Below are 23346 nucleotides of genomic sequence, written 5' to 3' on the forward strand. Positions count from 1 at the left end.
ACTTTCTTGGGCCCAGGGATGATAGTGGACATCTTATAGCTAGCACTTGCTTATAATAACCAAAACTGTTTGGTCTTTACACAATAAAACACATTACAATATAAGGAATGCAACTAAGGTACTACTTATCAATGGTGTTTAAAGTGCAACGAGCGTTTTTATTTACCTGTGACGTAAAGCCTTGGTAATACTGCGTAGTCTTTGCGCGCGCTGCAGCCTCTGCAGAAAGTGAATTCTGCCTTTTTGCACGGACCGCTTTTGGTAAGTAGGCTTGCCAGTTTGTTGGTGTGATAATATTGATAAAGTCATGTGCAAATAATACATTCAGTAGGCCCTATTAAAATAATATTAATATAAGAGGTTGTGATCTTATCATGGACATATGGCTTCAGTGAATGGGCGAAGTCTTGGTCGTTTTTTTGACAGCTCGCTAGCCAGCGTTCTCTGACTCTGGCCGCGCAATTGTTAGTCTAGTTTCGATACAACCAATAAAGTTTTTAAGAGACCAGCACAATGTAAAAACTCTCTTGGTTGCATCGAAGCTATTGTTAGCCTAGCAGCTCTACCTGCGGCAGGTCAGGCTTGATGGCGCTAGCTAGGCTAAAACAACGCCAGTGATTGTACTTTTGTTCATTGTAGAACGCTTTCTATTCGTCAACTTTGTCTGAAATATGATGCGATTAATAGTAGGCTACAGTAATTTAGCTAGTTAACAAACATAACGTTAGCTAGCTAGCTGACATAGCTTAAACTCGGATTTTAACTTAAGTAACATTAACTAACCACTATAGCGAGAAAGCTAACAGACAATGGTCATTTGTTAGTGGTGGGTCAGTAATCAAATGGCAAAACTTTCTAAATGATTTTAAGACTAGCTAGTTAGCTAACTTTCTAAATGGGAAAACTTTAGCCTGGGTAGCTAGCTATTTTCATCTATTGAAAACATCCAGGCACAAATATCTTTGATCAAGGTGTGTCGTTACCATGGTCACCAGCCAGGGTTACAGTATTAGCAAAGATTTGTTTAACTAAACCAAGATATGATATGACAGATATGTCGTTTCCAACGGGAACAAATGAGTCATAGTGGGCAGAGCCAAGCACGAACTATGGAAGTCCTATTGGCCTGTTCAAGCGTACATCTTCAAATTTCAGTTAGCCTACTCTGTGAAGGGAGCGTGTGCATTAACTCATTTCGTCTTTGCACTCCTTGTAAATAACGCGATTTTGGCAAAACAGTCAACAAAACTTAGTATAATCTGTTCGTAACAGATTCTAGTTTTGGAAACAGAAAACTGTATTGAGATCAAACGTTTAATGATGAGAAAATGCAGAATGTCGGCGAAAATCCATCTCAGACCGCCGGCCATTGGGCTTCCTCTCTTTACCATATTTGTGTTTGGAAACGCCAAGTGGATGCTTCACATTTATACATCAGGTGAAATATCTGTCTCATTGTTCTATCTGTGGTATTAGTTTGCCTAAATCCTTTGGCCAACCATATAAATTAAATCTCTGAAATGCAATCATTCTATTCTACTCTTCCTCATCCCCATTCTCCCTTCCTTCAGGAATATAGAGTGTCAGAAGTTTCGCTCTTCATCATGGCGAGTCAGTCGATGGAGATCATGGCCAAGGCGCTGGAGCAGCAGGTGCTGCAGTCAGCCAGGATGGTGGAGGAGCAGCTGGATGCAGAGCTGGGGAAGCTGGAGCGCATGGATGACGATGAGATGGAAAAGCTGAAGGAGAGGAGGATGGAGGCCCTCAAGAAATCCCAGAAACAAAAGCAGGTAGGATGGAAAGACAGAGTGGTCACATTGGCTGAGCCATATGGTGGATGCCAAACAAGCATTTTATTTAGTCCATCCAGTTCTTTCATACCAGTAACACTCATCATGTCATGTTTGTGCTCTGTCCCCTCAGGAGTGGCTGGGTAAAGGGCATGGGGAGTACAAGGAGATCCCCAGTGAGAAAGACTTCTTCCCTGAGGTGAAGGAGAGCAATCGAGTGGTCTGCCATTTCTACAGAGACTCCACCTTCAGGTTTGCAACACAGCAATGTTTTCTTCTCTACCTGTTGTTCTCCTGCCATTACAGGCCAAAAACCTAGTGCTGTTTTATTGCTGCAAATTAATTGAGATCCGGGGTTAGCTTATCCTCCTAAATCCTAAGAAAATTATTAGAAAGGGGTTTATTGCCCAGGATTTCTTTATTGCAGCTTCTACCAGGAGCTAACCCTGCTGTCTCCTCTCCCCTCCATTCTAAAGATGCAAGATCCTGGATAAGCACCTTCGCGTCCTGGCCAAGAAGCACCTGGAGACCAAGTTCATCAAGCTGAATGTGGACAAGGCTCCATTCCTGACAGATAGGCTGCGGATCAAGGTGATTCCCACTCTGGCGCTGGTAAAGGACGGGAAGACCAAGGACTACATAGTGGGTTTCACAGACCTAGGAAACACAGACGAGTTCACCACAGAGGTGCTGGAGTGGAGACTGGGCTGCTCTGACATCATCAACTACAGGTACACAGACAGGAGTGATTTCCTAAAGATAATCACACCTTCTAGATAGAAAGATGATCTGTCTAGGTTTTTCCTGTTGGGCATTTGAGGCCATTGGTTCATTTGCAAAAGGAATAAAAAGCCTTACCAGTTCATGCACAAACACAGGCTGATTAGACATTAAGTTCTTAGTTCAGATCAAGTCTCGTAACACCCCTCCCTACACTTTCAGTGGTAACCTCATGGAACCCCCCACCCTGACACAGAAATCTGGTTCAAAGTTCACCAAAGTGGAGAAGAAGACCATCAGGGGGAGAGGACACGACTCAGACTCTGAAGACGACTAGAAGACCGTCAGCCTTCAACTTCCGTCTCTCTGGCTGGGCTACTAACCGGCAGAACCATCTCTTCCTGTTTTGTTCCTTTCAAGTTTATCATTTTCCTATTTATCCCAGTCTTCCATGCTTTGTTTTTTGTTTTGTGGGTGTGAACTTAATCATATGAGTTCATATTTTAATTACATTCAAGTGCTTTTTGGTTGTTTATTTCCAACCTGCAAATAAAAGGATACCTATCTGAGCCAGTTAACTCTTTCTGCCCTGACTGACTCCAGTTCTAGACTTCAATTGGAATCAATGAAACTCTGAGACCTGATGCTGTTACCATTTAACAAATCATCCTCGCTAACACTATAGCTAGCTAAATTAACATCGATCCATGTCATTTGTCGACACGATTTGTGGGGGAAAACTTCAATCCAGCTTTTCATGAGCAACAACCAAGTGCCAAGGTCAGCTGCATTCCACAGCCACCTCCTTTGTGTCGTCAGTGTGATTGGTAGCACAGGTTTGAGTTTTTCTATAAAAATGGGCTTGATCTTAAAATAAGCTGATCACCACTGGCACATTATTTTCCTCTGACTTCCTCGATTGCATGGATGTATTATTTTATACACATTAACATATTATACATGTTAATGTTATGTTTTTATTTGAAATATAATACAAAGGGGTGAGCTATAGAAGTGTTTCTCAGTCCAGGTCTAGAATGAACACCGGTACAGGGATTTCACTAATACAGTAATTTGAATCACAGCTGATTTCTGGTAGGCCAGACTGTAAAAACATTCATTTGTGTTCTATACAGATTGGATAGGTGAAAGCATGTGATCCACTACACAGCCAATCCAGTCATGTCAGTGATTACTTTGAGGAAGGGAGGATGCATTTTCAGTATTCAAACAGGACCACTGACAAAATGGCTTGAGTATAGAGTAGTGCTGGCTATGACTCGATGGCTTTGGACCCTACAGGTTTGAGGAGGCGTCGTACGATCAGCTCTCCTTTGCTGTTCAGGTAGGTGTCGGCCATGTCTTCCTCAGCAGGGAGACCATGGGGAAGCTTCAGTGGCTGGATCCTGAACAGAGAGAATGACGGAGAAGAGATGAGATGGAAGAGTGGTCAAAGTTCATCTGTATTGAATTAGAGGATTTCAGTTGTCAGGATCAACCAACCACGCACTCAATTGGTAAACAGTAGCATACACTTGACAGGAATGAACAGATGTATTTAATAATAGCCCTGCGCTAACAAAGTAATAACATGTCTTGCAAACTCGAGCAGCCTTACCTCACAAGATGCTTGATGAATTTCAGCTGGTTGTTGACTGAAGGGATGTTCTTGTGAATTACAGGTACATACGCCTGAGGAAGAGGAGCAAAGAACAATTACAGTGCAACCAAGTTAGCAATCAGAATCATTATTATAACTCGATATTACAGCAAGAGCAAGCACAGCACACAACTGAACTCAATACAAGTCCTATCCGCTCTGCTAGAGGAAAGCCGAGGGGTGGGCAACTTTCAATTAGTCGAATCAGGTGTGTTACAGTTTGGCTGGAGCAAAATCCTGTGCCCACACAGCCTACATCCACGCAGGGTAAGATTGCCACACACTAGGCTATCCCCTCAGATGTGAGGTTATTAATCCAAGCTGATAGGAGCCCCACCTTCTGCAAGCAGAGTCCCTCCACTAGCTTCTTCTCCCAGTAGGGCCGGCGCATGGTGCTCTTGACCCGCGTCACCACGTGCAGCTTATGGGGCTGCTCCTGGTTTCCACCATACTTCTCATGCTCTTGAGACCGCTCGTCCAGAATCTGTAGACACAGAAAGACAGATTTACTACGGATTCAATGGAGTCGCAAAGGTTTGTTTAAAAATGTAATTTCCATGATCATTGCCATTAGGATATGACCAAAGTGTTATAATATAATAAATAGAGGGTGCTTATTAGAGGTCGACCGATTATGATTTTTCAACGCCGATACCGATTATTGGCGGACCCAAAAAACCCAATACCAATTAATCGGACGATTTCATATATATATATTTGTAATAATGACAATTACAACAATACTGAATGAACACCTTTATTTTAACTTAATATATTACATCAATAAAATCTATTTAGTCTCAAATAAATAATGAAACATGTTCAATTTGGTTTAAATAATGCAAAAACAAAGTGTTTGAGAAGAAAGTAAAAGTGCAATATTTGCCATGTAAAAAAGCTAACGTTTAAGTTCCTTGCTCAGAACATGAGAACATATGAAAGCTGGTGGTTCCTTTTAACATGAGTCTTCAATATTACCAGGTAAGAAGGTTTACGTTGTAGTTATTAAATCGGCATTATAGGACTATTTCTCTCTATACCATTTGTATTTCATATACCTTTGACTATTGGATATTCATATAGGCACTATAGTATTGCCAGCCTAATATCGGGAGTTGATAGGCTTGAAGTCATAAACAGTGCAATGCTTGAAGCACAGCGAAGTGCTGCTGGCAAATGCAGGAAAGTGCTGTTTGAATTAATGCTTACGAGCCTGCTGCTGCCTACCACTGCTCAATCAGACTGCTCTATCAAATATCAAATCATAATATAATAACACACAGAAATACGAGCCTTAGGTCATTAATATGGTCAAATCCGGAAACTATCATTTCGAAAACAAAACGTTTATTCTTTCAGTGAAATACGGAACCGTTCCGTATTTTATCTAATGGGTGGCATCCCTAAGTCTAAATATTGCTGTTACATTGCACAACCTTCAATGTTATGTCATAATTATGTACAATTCTGGCAAATTAATTACAGTCTTGGTTAGGAACAAATGTTCTTCACACAGTTCGCAACGAGCCAGGCGGCCCAAACTGCTGCATATACCCGGACTCTGCTTGCACAGAGCGCAAGAGAAGTGACACAATTTCCCTAGTTAATATTGCCTGCTAACATGAATTTATTTTAACAAAATATGCAAGTTTAAAAATATATACTTGTGTATTAATTTTATTAAGAAAGACATTGATGTTTATGGTTAGGTACACATTGGTGCAACAACAGTGCTTTTTTCGCAAATGCACTTGTTAAATCACCCGTTTGGCAAAGTTGAAGTAGGCTGTGATTCGATGACAAATTAACAGGCACCGCATCGATTATATGCAATGCAGGACAAGCTAGATAAACTAGTAATATCATCAACCATGTGTAGTTAACTAGTGATTATGTTACGATTGATTGTTTTTTATAAGATAAGTTTAATGCTAGCTAGCAACTTACCTTGGCTCCTTGCTGCACTCGCGTAACTGGTAGTCAGCCTGCCACGCAATCTCCTCGTGGAGTGCAATGTAATCGGCCATAATCGGTGTCCACAAATGCAGATTACCGATTGTTATTAAAACTTGAAATCGGCCCTAATTAATCAGCCATTCCAATTAATCAGTCAACCTCTAGTGCTTATATTTGTCCTGTTTCACACATGTACATGTGTATAACCTTAGTATAAACTGTGTGGTGTGAAATGGACATGCATATCACTCCCCCTGAAACACCCTTGGAGAGTGGGATAATGGCCAGGGATCAGCCATTGACGATGACACTGGAGCAATTAGGGTTAAGGACATAGGTAAGAAACTTTTGCTTTGAGTTGAGGTATTCATTGCATTTAGATTGTATGGGCCTGCCCTTGACGAAAGTCTGCAGCACCCTACCTCTTGTGGGATCCGTGCTTTGGTGAACTTGCTTCGGAATGAAATTAACCAAGGCAGAGGCGTAGATTCAGTTAAAGCCTGCAAGAATGCACAGACACATAATCAAATATGCAAGGCGTGAAGAGAATAAGAAAAAACAAAAACAACTATGGAGGAACACAAAGTCGGATGATCCTACAAAATGTGTTGTTCTAACAACCTGTTATCTGACTGATAGCTTTAATTTGAGTTACAACTGTCTGCCAGGAAGATAGTCTGCCTTTAATAATTTAGACTCCTTACCTGAATTGGGGAAGGTATGTGAAGACCACGACATAGCATTGCCATATTTACTTGTTGGTTGATAAGTCTGTAGCAGGGAAGCCAAGGTTATAATGCAAAAACCGCCAAATGCGAATTCGACAAGGAAATAGTGATTCTACCGAGATATAAAGTGTTGTTACTATAATGTCAATATTTTTTTAAATTATTATTTCCAACAAACATCAAAATACAGCTGAATAAACGCAAACTGAAATGCTAGAATGTTTCAGCACTTACGGCACTCACCGGAAGCCGTCAGTATAGCAGTCACTTACTAACGTTACCGTGCTACTTCAAAACTTGGTAATTTCGTTCCTGCATGGCTTTCATTTGTTTCAATGGACTTTGTGAAAAAACGTCGCTTTTTTTTACAATGTGATATTGTATGATTAACTATATGGTTTGACCCCAAAACATTTTTACATGTATATTTCATAATTAATTCGTTTATATTTCATTTAGGCATTTTCACTTCCGTGGATATGTTGCTCAGGGGAATTATTATTCATGCGTACCTGTAAATGGACAAGGAAACAAACCAACATCAGGAAGTTAGTGCCATGAGAGGATGATTTTGATCAGATTTACGTTTGAATTAATGGAATGAAATCTCGTCATCCGATTTAGATATAATCTAAGCATGAGGAGTTTAAACAAGGCTATACGAGTTTAAGAAGTGTCTACTGATGCATTGTATTGCCTCTGAAGATGTGCCAAAGAAGACTTGATACCTCAAGCGGACTCAGACGAATTTAATATTCCTGTCGCTGAGCTGTGGACGGACGAAGCATGTGCATACTCCTTTGCCGTGTATGGCATACTCTAACCAGGTGAATTACAAATATCCACAATTTGACACTTTGAACTCAAAATCTCAGTCAATTTTTACCAGATAGTGAACCATGACGCAAGTCTCTGGTATGGAGACCTCTGCCATCTCCGTCCTTAAACGAGCCGTGGAGCTGGACCAGAGCTCGCGCTTCCAGGAGTCGCTAGTGTGCTACCAGGAGGGGATCCAGCTCCTGATGGACGTGCTGAAAGGTAACACACACACACACACAGTCACATGGGTATGAGGGTAACATCTGTTTTACTGATCTACTCATCTGTTCACAGCTGTGAAAGATGACTCGAAGAAAGTCCACTACAGACAGAAGATAAAGAGCTACATGGATCGAGCAGAACAGATCAAAGTCCATGTCAACCAACTAAAAGAAGGTAATAGATCTCAGAGAACTGATGTGACTTTCCCAAAGGAATCATTCCTGCACCTTACTAATGCCTTCCTCTTATTCCTCCTTCCAGGGATGAGCATTAATTACAAAATAGACTAAAGACCAATGTATTAAAATACATGTATTTTGTTATTGAAAATACAAAAATACATTTGCAAGTAGCCGGCCGAACATCAACAACATTCTCAGTAACAGTTACTCAAACGTCTTACTTGCTATGACTGTGATATGTTGTTGTTTATTTGCCTTAGTTGGATGCACTGTCACTGGATAAGAGTGTCTGCTAAATTACCTACAAAGCATACTGGGTATTGTCATTGACCATTTTACAGGGCCTAGCTCATTAGAGTAATACTGAGCATGCTTTGCAATTGTTCATTTTTACATGTACATTTACATTTAGTTTATTTAGCAGACAATCTTATCACACCATAGTGTGTCATGGGGCACTTTGTTCACAAAGCTGACATCAGAAAACCACTCACCCACACAACGCCATACACGTGGTCTGCGGTTGTGAGGCCGATTGGATGTACTGCCAAACTCTCTAAAATTACATTGGAGGCAGCTTATGGTAGAGAAATGAACATTACATTATCTGGCAACAGCTCTGGTGGATATTCCTGCAGGCAGCATGCCAATTACACGCTGCCTCAAAACTTGAGACATTTGTGGGATTGTGTTGTGTGGCAAAACTGAACATTTTAGAGTGGCTTTTTATTGTCCCAGCACAAGGTGCTGTTTAATCAGCTTCTTGAAATGCCACACCTGTCAGGGTGATGTATTATCTTGGCAAAAGAGAAATGCTCACTAACAGGGATGTGAACAAATTTGTTTATTGTCACACAATTTGAGAGAAATAAGGTTTTTGGTGTGAATGGAACATTTCAGGGATCTTTTATTTCAGGTTATGAAACATGAGACCAACACTTAAAATGTTGCATTTATATTTTTGTTCAGTGTATTTCAAATGCATGTAACAGAAATACCTCCTATCTCTGCCTCTTTCCCTTCTTATCCCTCCCTCTCTCAACTCCTCTCCCACTCAGAGGGGAAGTACCATGAGCAGATCAGGATAGCAGACGATGCTACAGGCTATAGTTACGAGGTTCTGTTCAGGCCTTACGTAACCGAGGGGCTGACTGAGGTCTGGGTGGAGGACCCTTACATCCGACATATTCACCAGGTAATTTACCTGTACACTATCAAACACATTCACCAGATGATATACTGCAGAAACTTACTATTACCTCTGGGTGTTCTGCTCCCTCAAAAGCTGGTTTGTCTATTAATATGATTGTGGAATCTGCCTTGGATGCCATTGCCATGCTGGTTTAGTCATGAGATCTTGACTTTGGCCCTTCTGCCCTCTTAGCTGTATAACTTCCTGAGGTTCTGTGAGATGCTGCTGAAGGCTAGCTGTAAGGTGAAGAGGATTCACCTCCTGACCTCTCAGGAAGAGGTAACTAACTGTAGGCTAGTGGCAAGGCCCACAAAATGTTGAGATACCCCTACCTGAAGTGTAACCAAACACAGCCATGTTTTTTCCATATATCTTAGGTGTCCCATATATGAAATGGATGGTTGTATAAAAATATGTTCTTTACTAAAGTGGTTAAATTGATATATATTGTGACAAACCCCCTTAACTCAAACAGTGCAGAATAATGTCTGGCTGGAGGGGGAGTGGGCCACATAAGCTCCTGTACCCCAATATTGCAAGCTCTGATATTGCTCAAATTTGGAATGCAAATTGTCAATTGTCTGCACTACATACAGAAACACACAACATTAGGATATCTTAAAGCATTTTGAAAATGTAGATCTGTAAACACACAGATGCGATAGGCGGAAATATTAACTATGAATATTTATGATGAACAATTTTTGGTCTCTGTTCAATAGATAACTTTCCAAGCCAAATAAATGTACACTCATTCAGTACTGTATGGTCCTGCCTGATGAAAATGCATACAGTTACACGTTTAATTGATGTTGTGGCTATTGATAATTGGCTCTAAGGAAAACATGTGGACTAAGACATTGAAATATATATTTTTTAGTGTCCAAGTTTCCTTAAAGGATTTAAAAAAATCTTTAGCCCCTATTCTTGCAATTAAGTCAGGGGGCCATCACAGATTATCTTTATATTTTGCCTCAAATCCAATATGACTACATTTAATGGAGGTTAAATCACCTGTAAATTAGACATTTTTTCAGAATTGTGTACAACACTCATGTCTATAAAGACTGTTGTGGATGAATTTGATTCTGAATCCAATATGGCCAACATGATTACACTCAATCACCTTCGCCTGCATACAAGTAGCCCTTGTTAATTTTGTACTGTGTTATTCTGTCTTTTAAAATGGTTTCATAAGGCTCTTGGTATATCTAGGATTATGAGTGTCACTGCCATGCCTCTGTTGGTTTGAATAGCCAAAGCCAACTCATTTTTGAACGTGTTCATGTTTTAATCTCATTCAAACACTTACAACATATCAGCATTGGGCAATTCCTCAAAAATAATAACAAGCCTTTCACGACACAAGCACACCGTAGCGTAACCAAGTTACAGGAACGCAACCATAATACAACAGTCAGCTACTCTAGTATTGTATATGTACAACCCTCTTCTCCCAACTAAAACTAAGTGTGCAATGTTGATTCAGTCTTTGAGGTGACCAGGACGTGAGGAGACAAAGTAGCCAGTGGTGGTGGTTGTTCTGGCGTCTGACCAGCTTGCACAGCCAACTGGTCATTCTGGGCAAGCTGCAGTGACAAGGACAGTATCCTTCCTGTATGGCTGGTGGGGTATTGGAGCTGTGGTGTGATCAGTTTCCATTTCTACAGTTTGCTATAGGCAGTCAGCAGATGCAGCTTGCATACCAAAGAGACCCATTGACTAACTGGAATGTTATCCCAGCCTGAATGATGCTGGGGATACTCCAGTAGTGGAATGGTTGGTTGTCTGGTTGTGAAGGGGAGTCTGAAAGGGCTGTCACAAACAGACTTATCTTTAGACCTTTCCAACACATAATTGACCTGTGGGCAGAGTTGTTTATGTTGAATGTGCTAAAAGGTCACGTCCTACATATTTTTTAAATATTCATTTGGAAGTCAGTTAGGATGATAATTTGGCCAACATTAACTGTGGGTGGTTGGCATTGATTATGGACTGGGGCACGCACCAGCAGGAGATGTGGAGAGTGACCTCAGGTTACGGTAGAGGTTATTTAGTATAGCTAGGTCAAAGACTATAACTAAGAAGTGTTGGTTGTGAGGGACGTAGCACAGATCCACACACGCATACATTTGAAGATGATCCCTGGGCTTTGATGGACAGTAAACGGGTTGCAGAGGAGGTGGAGCAGATCAAGCATGGTGCACAAAGACCACTATCTCACAGTCAATCCCCAGCCACCATAAACGATCACATACAGCAAGTTTTCCCATCCTACGATGCCTTTTGTTTGGCATATGTTCATTGCCCACTAGCTCCAGATCATCTATAAGTCTTTGCTAGGTAAAGCTCTGCCTTATCTCAGCTCACTGGTCACCATAGCAGCACCCACCCGTAGCACGCGCACCAGCAGGTATATTTCACTGGTCACCCCCAAAGCCAATTCCTACTTTGGCCGCCTTTCCTTCCAGTTCTCTGCTGCCAATGACTGGAACAAATTGCAAAAATCACTGAAGCTGGAGACCCATATCTCCCTCACTAACTTTAAGCACCAGCTGTCAGAGCAGCTCACAGATCACTGCAACTGTACATAGCCCATCTAAATAGCCCATCCAACTACCTCATCCCCATACTGTTATTTATTTTTTTGCTCCTTTGCACCCCAGTATCTCTACTTGCACATTCATCTTCTGCACATCTATCACTCCAGTGTTTAATTGCTACATTGTAATTATTTTGCAACTACGGCCTATTTATTGCCTTACCTCCCTTATCTTACCTCAGTTGCACACACTGTATATATACTTTTTTTCTCTTGTGTTATTGACTGTATGTTTGTTTATTCCATGTGTAACTCTGTGTTGTTGTTTGTGTCGCACTGCTTTGCTTTATCTTGGCCAGGTCGCAGTTGTAAATGAGAACTTGTTCTCAACTAGCCTACCCGGTTAAATAAAATAAATAAATACAATTGCCAAACATTACTGCACTGTTTCCCAAACCAGTGCATGAGTCGCCCCAGCATGAAAGCTCATTCTTTACATGCAAGTCCAGTTCAGGTGTCACATGGGCTGGCCAGCCATGGTTGGTAGCAAAATAGTTACATATGAAGGCATTGCACACCAGCAATTTCCAGATGGCATTTTGGCTGTTGAATGGCCTCCTGACAGTCCAGTTCCATGGTGTCTCTGTCTCTAGTAACTGCCTGAGGGGATGCGTGATGGTGGAGTAGGCTTATCAAGGACACTTCTGGGAGATTCAGGTTGGCATTGATATTGGAGAGGTGCAATTCATATGACATGTGAAGGCCCACTAAGTTGATGGCATTTCTAGTCATTGAGTGGCAGGTTGTTGGCTCATGGTGGTGAACAGCTTTCCTTGTGCGCTTGTCATGTGTGGTTTCATCCTCCCCGTACACCATAAATGTCACCAAGTCAACATATACGGTAACTCCAGGGCAGACAGCTATGATGGTGGACATGATTTTCTGGAAGAAGCAATGTGGCAGCTCAACCCGAACAGAATAAGAGTGCACCGGAGCATCCCAATTTGCATCACAAATTCAGTGAGCCACTGGAAGGTCATGTTGGTTGGATTCAGGCGGAAGTATTGGACTACCAATGAATCAAAGCTCACTTCTAAGGAGGTGACTTAAGAGCCCAACCTTGGAAGGGCAAGTTATACAACAGCGGTGGCAAATTGTAGAGCATGGCAGAAGGTGTCAGAGTCCAGGGTTGGATTCTCTTTCCTTTATTTGGAGCCTCCCAGTTGCCTCATTGATCCTGAAAGAGGCGTGTGACTTGGAATACTTGGTGTTGCCATGCCAAGCAGTCTGTTGCCATTTTTATACACCCAGACAAAGGCGTTTGAGTGTATATGGTGGGCATATTGGATTCCTAACATAGTTGAAGTACACAAAAATAGTCAGGTCAAATCTGAAAAATGTCTCATTTAAAATGTGTACATATACAGGTGATTTAAACCACCATTTAATGGTAATGTGGCAGCCATGTTGGATTTTGAGTCAAATCTAGAGGGCCCCCCTAACATAATTGCAGGAGTAGGAGCTAAACATATCAAATCCATAGAGAAACACTTTTTTTGCAATATCAGAACTTGCAATATTGGGTTACATGCTTATGTGGCCTACTCCCCCACTCCAGCCAGGCATTATTCTGCACTTTTTGAGTTAAGAGGGTGTGTCACAATATCTATGAATTTAACCACTTTTTCAGTCAAATATTTTTATAAAACCATCCAAAAACATGGTTGTGCTTTGTTATACCCCAACCCGAGGTACTGTATCTCAAAAACTGAAGCCCTTTTAGAGGATTGGCCACTAGCCTACTAACTAAGCCTTCTCTGTTCCACCCATCTAAAACCTGACTGATGTACATTTAGAATACATTTCAAAGAAAAGAAAGAGCTTAGCTGAAAATTAATCAAGGAATTCCTACCTGCCCAGGGACTGCGGTTGAAAATTAGCCGGCTGGCTAAAACCGGCACTTTTACTGAAACGTTGATTAATGTGCACTGTCCCTGTAAAAATAAACTCAACTCAACTCAAGAATCTAATATTTTCGCTAGGCAAGAAAGTTTAGAAATAGGCCAATCATTTATTTAGGTCACAAGGGTCACCACCTTTGTGAAGGGGGAGTACATGAGCCGCCTTCCAAACCTTGGGGATAGTACTAGATATAATCATCCGGTTAAAAATATGGGTTAAAGATTCCGCAATCAGGGGGGCAGAGAGCTGCAGCAAAAATGGATCAAGCAAATCAATTCCAGTGGATTTTTTAAAATCTTAAGCAAGCCATCTAGCACATCACAGACAGTAAAATGTTGAAATGAAAACAAAGATTTACTAGAAGTTGATGGGTTAACCGTTAAGTCAGCTAAAGGCTGGCAGAGGGAAGAGCAGTCAATTGACAGACCAGGGTCAACTACACCACCGTTTCTCTCAAATATAAAGCATCTGAATGAGCTCAGATAACGCAGAAGATCGAATCCTTGGTTTTCTATCTTTGACTCTGAATTGTTTAAAAGGGAAATGTTTATCTGTCAGAAGAATAAATATGGAAGATACATTTTCTAGAGCCAACTCCGGGTCAGGAATATAGGAGACAGCTGCTAAATCAGAGTAGAACATGTCATGTAAAAACCATTGAGCAGAACTTTTTAAAATGTATCTTCTTAATTAAACAAGCATTAGTGTTTTGCTGTTTCGTATCTCTAATCCATACTATGGGATAATGATCACTGAGATCGTATGCAAGTACTCCACTGGACCAATATTTATGGGGGTTATTAGTAAGAATTAAATCAATCAATGAAGAGTTAAAAGGGTTTTTCACATTTATCCGTGTGGGTTTTGAGATCAATTGAGCCAGGTTAAAATCAATGCATATACTCTTAAATTGATCTGAGGCCGGGGATAGACAATCCAGATTAAAATCCCCTAAAATGACCAACTCTGAGGACAGAAAATATGTTAAACACTCAGATATAGTACCAATAGCATCGATATCATTATCAATCAATGCCACAACTGAGTATTTGTATTGCAGAAGTTTGAACTGGTAGTAAGAGGTTTATAGCTTAGTTGCTCCATTTGTTTTCTTTAGGGCTATTTATTGTACAGTTATAAACCTACTCAAAATGCCAAGCTACTGTATCTCGTGTGTTGTGTCCCTGATCCACCTGTCTGTGTGTGTTGCAGGGGGACAATTGTTCTCAGCAGGCCAGTGCTCTGTCAGAGCTCAAACAGAGTCTACAGAGCCAGGATGTGTGTCTGGACCTCCAGTACTCAACTTTTCACGACAGGGAGATCAGGTACACCATCAATTTCAATCAATCCATTTCCACACCCAGAATGCATCAGTGGCATCAGCTAGCATCAGTGGCTTAGGTTGAATGAGGTCTTTAATGCACCATATGGCGCATGCACATTATAGAGTCTTTGATTTATGTAGGTTTTATAAGCATGATGATGATGATGATGATGATGATGATCCCCTAAGGTTTGACAACGGCTGGATCATCAAGATAGGAAGAGGACTGGATTACTTCAAGAAACCAAAGGCAAGACTTCAACCAGGGATATTTCTGCCCTCTATGTTAAGTCTTCACTTTATATTGTCAAAAATATAGAACCAACAGAATAATAATCCGTTAGTATTTATTCTTTGCTTTTTCTCTCCCCCAGGGTCGTTTCTCCATCGGCTACTGTGACTATGACCTGAGGCAGTGCCAGGAGACCACAGTGGATATCTTTCACAGCAAACACACTAAGACATGATAACACCTTTGGAACTGGAGTCTATGGCTACACTCCAATATGCACAGTAGCATACCACTTAGAACGCATGTCCAATACATTGCTCTATTGTAAGTGCATTGCAAGTGTGGATAGGCCTATTGGAACAGGGTCTCTTTCTAAATGTCTCCCCCTCTGTCCAGTGTGTGTACCTGTAAAAGACATACCAAGTGCCTTTTTTAAGTCTACATGATCAATCATGTAGTTTGGTCTGACTGGGTTGTTTTTTGGGGGCTCCTAATGCTTGTTATGTGTATCTGTGGACATTGGACCTGAATGGTGGATCCAAACAATAGTTTGGTCATTTCTGAATCTTTTCTTAACCTGTTTTTTTTTATTTAACATATGCATATTCATTAAAAGTGTACATAACATTTAGAGTTCTCAGAATTTCTGGAAACTGATTGTTTTCATTCCATTTTGTGAAAGTAAAGTACCAGCCAAAAGTTTGGACGCAGCGTGAAGGAAAGCAGCCAACAGGTGCTCATGTAACGGATGTGAAATGGCTAGCTAGTTAGCGGATGCGCGCTAGTAGCATTTCAATCAGTTACGTCACTTGCTCTGAGACTTAAGTAGTGTTGCCCCTTGCTTTGCAAGGGCCGCGGCTTTTGTGGAGCGATGGGTAACGACTGTGCTTCGTGGGCGACCGTTGTTGATGTGTGCAGAGGGTCCCTGGTTCGCGCCCGTGTCGGGGCGAGGGGACGGTTTAAAGTTATACTGTTACATTGGTGCCGTGACCCGGATCACTGGTTGCTGCGGAAAAAGGAGGAGGTTGAAAGGGGGGTGAGTGTAACGGATGTGAAATGGCTAGCTAGTTAGCGGGTGCGCGCTAGTAGCATTTCAATCAGTTACGTCACTTGCTCTGAGACTTAAGTAGTGTTGCCCCTTGCTTTGCAAGGGCCGCGGCTTTTGTGGAGCGATGGGTAACAACTGTGCTTCGTGGGCGACCGTTGTTGATGTGTGCAGAGGGTCCCTGGTTCGCGCCCGTGTCGGGGCGAGGGGACGGTTTAAAGTTATACTGTTACACTCAGCATGTGTGGGAACTCCTTCAAGACTGTTTGAAAGCATTCCAGGTGAAGCTGGTTGAAGGAATGCCAAGAGTCTGCAAGGCTGTCATCAAGGCAAAGGGTGGCTACTTTGTAGAATCTCAAATATAAAATATATTTTTGATTTGTTTAACACTTTTTTTGATTACTGCATGATTCCATATGTGTTGTTTCATATTTTTGATGTCTTCACTATTATTCTACAATGTAGAAAATAATTACAAGGAAAATCCTGAATGAATAGGTGTGTCCAAACTTTTGACTGGTACTGTACATGGCGCCATCTAGTGGACATTGAAGTTGGTTCACCTTACAATAACGCTAGAATTGTACAAATATTATTATGATATTTTAGACTAGAGGGAAGCCAAAATATAATCCCTGGGTGTTAACCTATGATAACTTAATATCATTCATTATTTATAATTTGTCCTGGTGCTTAGACTGGTGGATTTGATCAGTTTATAATTTTTGGGTCAATCTGATTTGACGTTGTTTGCAGTAGACTAAGGGTTAGTCCTGTTAGGATTGGAGAATAGTAAACGTTGGACAGAGGACAGCAGTGGTCGCTCGCAAGCAGTACTAGTATGCTATTATGCTATAACCTCGAAGTATAGGTTGTGAACTGACAGTGACACAGCTGTGAGCCCCCATCCAGGCTCCACTAATAGTATGACATTTGGGTTAATTCATCTTCAACACAAGCCACGTCCGTACGATAAGTATGATAACTACTTTTTGGTTGCCATAATATATAAATGCAAATAAGTTTTTTAAAAACATACTGTATATCACAAACTGAATTACTTTATCCCATTCAAATAGGGTACCGAGTAGTCATCTGCAGATAAATTACCTTCTCGTGTTTCATGAGCTTGACATTACCTACCTTATGGCCAACTTTCATCAAGGTGAACTGAACTGACTGAACAGTCTAGACATTGGTCTCAATTTCTAAATGCTCTATTTAAAATGTGACGGTATAATGAGGACAAAGGACAAATTTACACCAGTCTAATGTTCATTGCTCGTGTTTCTTGGCCCAAGCAAGTCTCTTCTTCTTATTGGTGTCCTTTAGTTGTGGTTTCTTTGCAGCAATTCGACCAGCAATTCGAAGGCCTGATTCACACAGTCTCCTCTGAACAGTTGATGTCGAGATGTGTCTGTTACTTGAACTCTGTGAAGCATTTATTTGGGCTGCAATTTCTGAGGCTGGTAACTAATGAACTTGTCCTCTGCAGCAGAGGTTACTATGGGTCTTCCTTTTCTGTGGCGGTCCTCATGAGAGGCAGTTTCATCATAGTGCATGATGGTTTTTGCGACTGCACTTGACGAAACTTTCAAAGTTCTTGACATTTTCCTGATTGATTGACCTTCATGTCTTAAAGATCTGCCTCTTTCAAAAAAAAATTGCATAAAATGACATACCCACATCTCAGGACCTGAAGCAAGGATATGCATATTCTTGATACCATTTGAAAGGACACACTCTGAAGTTTGTGGAAATGTTAAATTAATGTAGGAGAATATAACACATTCGATCTGGTAAAAGATAATACAAAGGGGGAAAAATGCTTTTTTTAGTATTTTTTTGTACCATCATCTTTGAAATGCAAGAGAAAGGTCATAATGTATTATTCCAGCCCATGAGCAATTTAGATTTTGGCCACTAGATGGTGGCAGTGTATGTGCAACGTTTTAGACCGATCTGATGAACCATTGCATTTATGTTCAAAATTTTGTGTCAAGACTGCCCAAATGTGCCTAATTGGTTTATTAATACATTTTCAAGTTCATAACTGTGCACTCTCCTCAAACAATAGCATGGTATTACTTCACTGTAATAGCTACTGTAAATTGGACAGTGCAGTTAGATTAACAAGAATTTAAGCTTTCTGACAACATCAGATATGTCTATGTCCTGGGAAATGTTCTTGTTACTTACAACCTCATGATAATCACATTAGCCTACGTTAGCTCAACCGTCCCGCGGGGGAACCACGGATCCTGTAGAGGTTTTAAAGCAAAAATGGACTGTCGTTTCTCTTTGCTTTTTTGAGCTGTTCTTGCCATAATATGGATTTGGTCTTTTACCAATAGGGCTATCTTCTGTATGCCACCCCTACCTTGTCACAACACAACTGATTTGCTAAAATGCATTTTGAAGAAAAGAAATTCCACAAATTAACTTTTAACAAGGCACACCTGTTAATTGAAATGCATTGCAGGTGACTAGCTCATGAAGCTGGTTGAGAAATTCCATGTAAGGACTGACGCTGGTAGACGAGAAGCAAGTACAGGGAGTGAACATTTCATTAACAACGGACATGGAACAGGACAGGACAGCGTCTGGACATGAAAACATAACGATGCTGATACGTTAATGCTCCGTTCATCTTTCCCTCGAACCTGACTAGACTCCCAGTCCCTGCCGCTGAAAAACATCCCCACAGCGTGATGCTGCCACCACCATGCTTCACCATAGGGATGGTGCCAGGTTTCCTCCAGACAAAACGCTTGGCATTCAGGCCAAAAATCTTAATTTCATCAGACCAGAGAATCTTGTTTCCCTTGGTCTGAGAGTCCTTTAGGTGCCTTTTGGCAAATTCCAAGTGTGCTGTCATGTGCCTTTTACTGAGGAGTTGCTTCTCTCTGGCCACTCTACCATAAAGGCCTGATTGGTGGAGTGCTGCAGAGATGGTTGTCATTCTGGAAGGTTCTCCCATCTCCATAGAGGAACTCGGGAGCTCTGTCAGAGTGACCATCACCTCCCTGACCAAGGCACTTCTCCCCCGAATGCTCAGTTTTCCGGGCGACCAGCTCTACGAAGAGCCTTGGTGGTTCCAACTTTCTTCCATTTAAGAATGATGGAGGCCACTGTGTTCTTGGGGACCTTCAATGCTGCAGACATTCTTTTGGTACCCTTCCCCAGATTCCCTAATCCAGATCTGGGCCTCGACACATTCCTGTCTCGGAGCTCTACGGACAATTCCTTCGAGCTCATGGCTTGGTTTTTGCTCTGACATGCACTGTCAACTGTGGGACCTTATATAGACTGATGTGTGCCTTTCCAAATCATGTCTAGTCAATTGAATTTACCACAGGTGCACTCCAGTCAAGTTGTAGAAACATCTCAAGAATGATCAATGGAAACAGGATGCATCTGAGCTCAGTTTCGAGTCTCATAGCAGGGTCTGAATACTTACATAAAATTATATTTAGTTATATTAAGTTATATTAAGTTATGTTATATTAAAACATTTTATACACTGCCTTTCAAAAGTTTGGGGTCACATAGCCTTCATTTCTCAGAACAAGAATAGACTGACGAGTTTCAAAAGAAAATTATTTGTTTCTGGACATTTTGAGCCTGCAATCGAACCCACAAATGCTGATGCTCCAGATACTCAACTAGTCTCAAGAAGGCCAGTTTTATTGCTTCTTTAATCAAAAAACAGTTTTCAGCTGTGCTAACATAATTGCATAAGGTTTTAAAAATATTCAATTAGCCTTTTAAAATGATAAACTTGGATTAGCTAACACAACATGCCATTGGAACACAGGAGTAATGGTTGCTGATAATGGGCCTCTGTACACCTATTTAGATATTCCATAAAAAATCTGCCGTTTCCAGCTACAGTTGTCATTTACAACATTAACAATGTCTACACTGTATTTCTGATCAATTTTATGTTATTTTAATGGACAAAAATGTTGCTTTTCTTTCAAAAACAAGGACATTTCAAGGTGACCCCAAACTTTTGAACGGCATTATGGGGTATTGTGTGTAGATTGATGAGGATTATTTTTTACTTATAATAAGGCTGTAACGTAACAAAATGTTGAAAAATGAGAAGGGTCTGAATACTTTCCGAATGCACTGACTGCGTAGTTTCACGGCCGATGCTTGATTTGAAAATATTTGTTTCAATGAAACATTCGCATGAGTTCCTGCAGAAAATGGATTCAAATCTATAATCGACCTTAATCTCGATATGCGTGGTAATCCCATGGAAAACACCACAAATCTTTGAGTGGCAGATGAGATTCGTCTTTGAATCTGATTGGGGGGGGGGGGGCATAGTTGGGATGTAGTTCAACTAGTTATTTAACTACATTTTGCAGTCATTTGGTGGTAGTTCAACTACACTGAACTAAAATATAAACACAACATGCAACAATTTCAAAGATTTTACTGAGTTACAGTTCATATGAGGAAATCAGTTAATTGAAATAAATTAATGAGGCCTTAATCTATGGATTTCACATGACTGGAGATGCAGATATGCATCTGTTGGTCACAGATACCTTTAAAATGAAAAGGTAAGGGCGTGGATCAGAAAACCTGTCAGAATCTGGTGTGAACACCATTTGCCTCATGCAGCAAAGTTGCTGGATATTGGCAGGAACTGGAAGACGCTGTTGTACACGTAGATTCTGAGCATCCCAAACGTTCTCAATAGGTGACATGTCTGATGAGTATGCAGGCCATGGAAGAACTGGGACATTTTCAGCTTCCAGGAATTGTGTACAGATCCTGGCCATGCAGACTGTCTACAATCTGCCCGGTAGAGTTGAATCCCGGATTCATCCATGAAGAGCACACTACTCCAGGGTGCCAGTGGTCATCGAAGGTGAGCATTTGCCCACTTATGTCGGTTACAACGCCAAACTGCAGTCAGGTCAAGACCCTGGTGAGGACGACGAGCACGCAGATTAACTTCCCTGACATGGTTTCTGACAGTTTGTGCAGAAATTATTTGGTTGTGCAAACCCACAGTTTCATCAGCTGTCTGGGTGGCTCATCTCAGATCATCCTGCAGGTGAAGAAGCCGGATGTGGAGGTCCTGGGCTGGCGTGGTTACACTTGGTCTGCAGTTGTGAGGCCGGTTGGATGTACTACCAAATTCTCTAAAACGACGTTATGGTAGAGAAATGAACATTAAATTATCTGGCAACAGCTCTGGTGGACATTCCTGCAGTCAGCATGCCAATTGCATGTTCCCTCAAACTTGAGACATCTGTGGCATTGTGTTGTTTGACAAAACTGCATATTTTGGAGTGGCTTTTAATTGTCACCAGCACAGCACTGTGTAATGATCAGGCTGTTTAATCATCTTCTTGACATGCCACACCTGTCAGGTGGATGGATTATACTGGCAAAGAAGAAATGCTCACTAACAGGGATGTACACAACATTTTGTGTGAATTTGCTTTTTGTGTGTATGGAACATTTATTTTATTTCAGCTAATTTTTTTTATTTATCCCATTTTCTCCCCAATTTTCGTGGTATCCAATCGCTAGTAATTACTACCTTGTCTCATCGCTACAACTCCCGTACGGGCTCAGGAGAGACGAAGGTCGAAAGCCATGCGTCCTCCGAAGCACAACCCAGGCTGTTTAATTGCATGTGCGCCTCCAACCCGGACGCCAGCCGCACCAATGTGTCTGAGGAAACACCGTGTACCTGGCCCCCTTGGCTGGCGCGCACTGCGCCCGGCCCGCCACAGGAGTCGCTGGAGCGCGATGAGACAAGGATATCCCTACCGGCCAAACCCTCCCTAGCCCGGACGACGCTATGCCAATTGTGAGTCGCCCCACGGACCTCCCGGTCGCGGCCGGCTGCGACAGAGCCTGGGTGTGAACCCAGGGACTCTGGTGGCGCAGTTAGCACTGCGATGCAGTGCCCTAGACCACTGCGCCACCCGGGAGGCCCCCAGCTCATGAAACATGATGGGACCTGTTCTGTTCTGGAAAGAGCCAAGATCTTGAGAGGAACGTACATCTTTCTCAACTATCCTGTCCTGACTATCCTGAAGCTGTGCGCCATAAGAGGAAATAACTTATCCCAGCCATGAAAGCTTGATGACATTTGTTACATCCGCTATGAACGGCTCATTGTATATACTACACATTCTATCCACATACTGTCCATGATGTCTATACATCCCATCACACACGCACATACAGTACCAGTCAAATGCTTGGACACACCTACTCATTCCAGGGTTTTTCTTTATTTTTTACTACATTGTAGAATAATAGTGAAGACATCAAAACTGTGAAATAACACATTTGGCATCATGTAGTAACCAAAAAAGTGTTAAACAAATCTAAATATGTTTATATTTGATATTCTTCAAAGTAGCCACCCTTTACCTTGATGACAGTTTTGCACACTCTTGGCATTCTCTCAACCAGCTTCAAGAGGTATTCACCTGGAATGCATTTCAATTAACAGGTGTTCCTTGCAAAAATGTAATTTGTGGAATTTCTTTCCTTCATAATGTGTTTGAGCCAATCAGTTGTGTTGTGACAAGGTAGGGTTGGTATACAGAAGATAGCCCTATTTGGTAATTTGGTAGTCCTACATTGCTCATCGTAATACATTTATATTTTTCTTAATTCCATACTTTTACTTTCAGATGTGTGAATTGTTGTGCATTGTTAGCTACAGTTGAAGTCGGAAGTTTACATACACTTAGGTTGGCGTCATTAAAACTCGTTTTTCAACTATAGTTTTGGCAAGTCGGTAAGGACATCTACTTTGTGCATGACACAAGTAATTTTTCAAACAATTGTTTACAGACAGATTATTGCACGTATTATACACTGTATCACAATTCCAGTGGGTCAGAAGTTTACATACACAAAGTTGACTGTGCCTTTAAACAGCTTAATTCCAGAAAATTATGTCATGGCTTTAGAAGCTTCTGA

General features: G+C 41.3%; 3 protein-coding genes across 8 annotated transcripts; 2 read left to right on the forward strand and 1 right to left on the reverse strand.

The window, feature by feature from the left end:
* Positions 1-3079, forward strand: LOC129816759 (thioredoxin domain-containing protein 9-like). Of its 3 annotated transcripts, none has more exons than XM_055871623.1 (5): positions 1-261; positions 1580-1790; positions 1924-2042; positions 2267-2521; positions 2733-3079. In XM_055871623.1, exons 2-5 carry the CDS (start codon positions 1605-1607, stop codon positions 2845-2847), a joined length of 675 nt encoding a protein of 224 aa, XP_055727598.1. In that variant the 5' UTR covers positions 1-261; positions 1580-1604; the 3' UTR covers positions 2848-3079. The 3 variants fall into 3 exon arrangements, with proteins under 3 accessions (XP_055727598.1, XP_055727595.1, XP_055727597.1); XM_055871620.1 differs by having other exon boundaries at positions 2-261; positions 1572-1790; XM_055871622.1 differs by lacking the exon at positions 1-261 and adding an exon at positions 579-1438 and having other exon boundaries at positions 1572-1790.
* A 361-nt stretch (positions 3080-3440) lies between these two features.
* mrpl30 (mitochondrial ribosomal protein L30) lies at positions 3441-7124 on the reverse strand. Of its 2 annotated transcripts, none has more exons than XM_055871624.1 (6): positions 7089-7124; positions 6831-6897; positions 6549-6626; positions 4508-4654; positions 4129-4202; positions 3441-3916 (listed from the first exon to the last, which is right to left on the reverse strand). In XM_055871624.1, exons 2-6 carry the CDS (start codon positions 6873-6875, stop codon positions 3784-3786), a joined length of 477 nt encoding a protein of 158 aa, XP_055727599.1. In that variant the 5' UTR covers positions 6876-6897; positions 7089-7124; the 3' UTR covers positions 3441-3783. The 2 variants fall into 2 exon arrangements, with proteins under 2 accessions (XP_055727599.1, XP_055727600.1); XM_055871625.1 differs by having other exon boundaries at positions 7098-7116.
* Positions 7125-7238: 114 nt separating this feature from the next.
* mitd1 (MIT, microtubule interacting and transport, domain containing 1) lies at positions 7239-15956 on the forward strand. 3 transcript variants are annotated; one of them, XM_055871618.1, is made up of 8 exons: positions 7239-7642; positions 7744-7892; positions 7968-8069; positions 9136-9272; positions 9462-9548; positions 14986-15098; positions 15287-15347; positions 15472-15956. In XM_055871618.1, the coding sequence occupies exons 2-8, from the start codon at positions 7754-7756 to the stop codon at positions 15562-15564; spliced, it is 732 nt and encodes a 243-aa protein (XP_055727593.1). In that variant the 5' UTR covers positions 7239-7642; positions 7744-7753; the 3' UTR covers positions 15565-15956. The 3 variants fall into 3 exon arrangements, with proteins under 3 accessions (XP_055727593.1, XP_055727594.1, XP_055727592.1); XM_055871619.1 differs by having other exon boundaries at positions 7240-7642; positions 7748-7892; XM_055871617.1 differs by having other exon boundaries at positions 7243-7892.
* Positions 15957-23346: the final 7390 nt, after the last annotated feature.

Source organism: Salvelinus fontinalis, chromosome 19 (genome assembly GCF_029448725.1).
Source record: "Salvelinus fontinalis isolate EN_2023a chromosome 19, ASM2944872v1, whole genome shotgun sequence".
NCBI lineage: Eukaryota > Metazoa > Chordata > Actinopteri > Salmoniformes > Salmonidae > Salvelinus > Salvelinus fontinalis.

Coding starts and splice junctions, on each gene's coding strand:
- mitd1 (XM_055871618.1), top strand. CDS start 7,754: ATGACGCAAGTCTCTGGTATGGAGACCTCTGCCATCTCCGTCCTTAAA. Junction 8,070..9,135: donor TGTCAACCAACTAAAAGAAG/GTAATAGATCTC, acceptor TCTCCCACTCAG/AGGGGAAGTACCATGAGCAG. Junction 15,099..15,286: donor TTTCACGACAGGGAGATCAG/GTACACCATCAA, acceptor TGATCCCCTAAG/GTTTGACAACGGCTGGATCA.
- LOC129816759 (XM_055871623.1), top strand. CDS start 1,605: ATGGCGAGTCAGTCGATGGAGATCATGGCCAAGGCGCTGGAGCAGCAG. Junction 2,043..2,266: donor TACAGAGACTCCACCTTCAG/GTTTGCAACACA, acceptor TCCATTCTAAAG/ATGCAAGATCCTGGATAAGC. Junction 2,522..2,732: donor TCTGACATCATCAACTACAG/GTACACAGACAG, acceptor CTACACTTTCAG/TGGTAACCTCATGGAACCCC.
- mrpl30 (XM_055871624.1), bottom strand. CDS start 6,875: ATGGCAATGCTATGTCGTGGTCTTCACATACCTTCCCCAATTCAG. Junction 6,627..6,830: donor ACATACCTTCCCCAATTCAG/GTAAGGAGTCTA, acceptor GCATTCTTGCAG/GCTTTAACTGAATCTACGCC. Junction 3,917..4,128: donor TTCATCAAGCATCTTGTGAG/GTAAGGCTGCTC, acceptor CTCTCTGTTCAG/GATCCAGCCACTGAAGCTTC.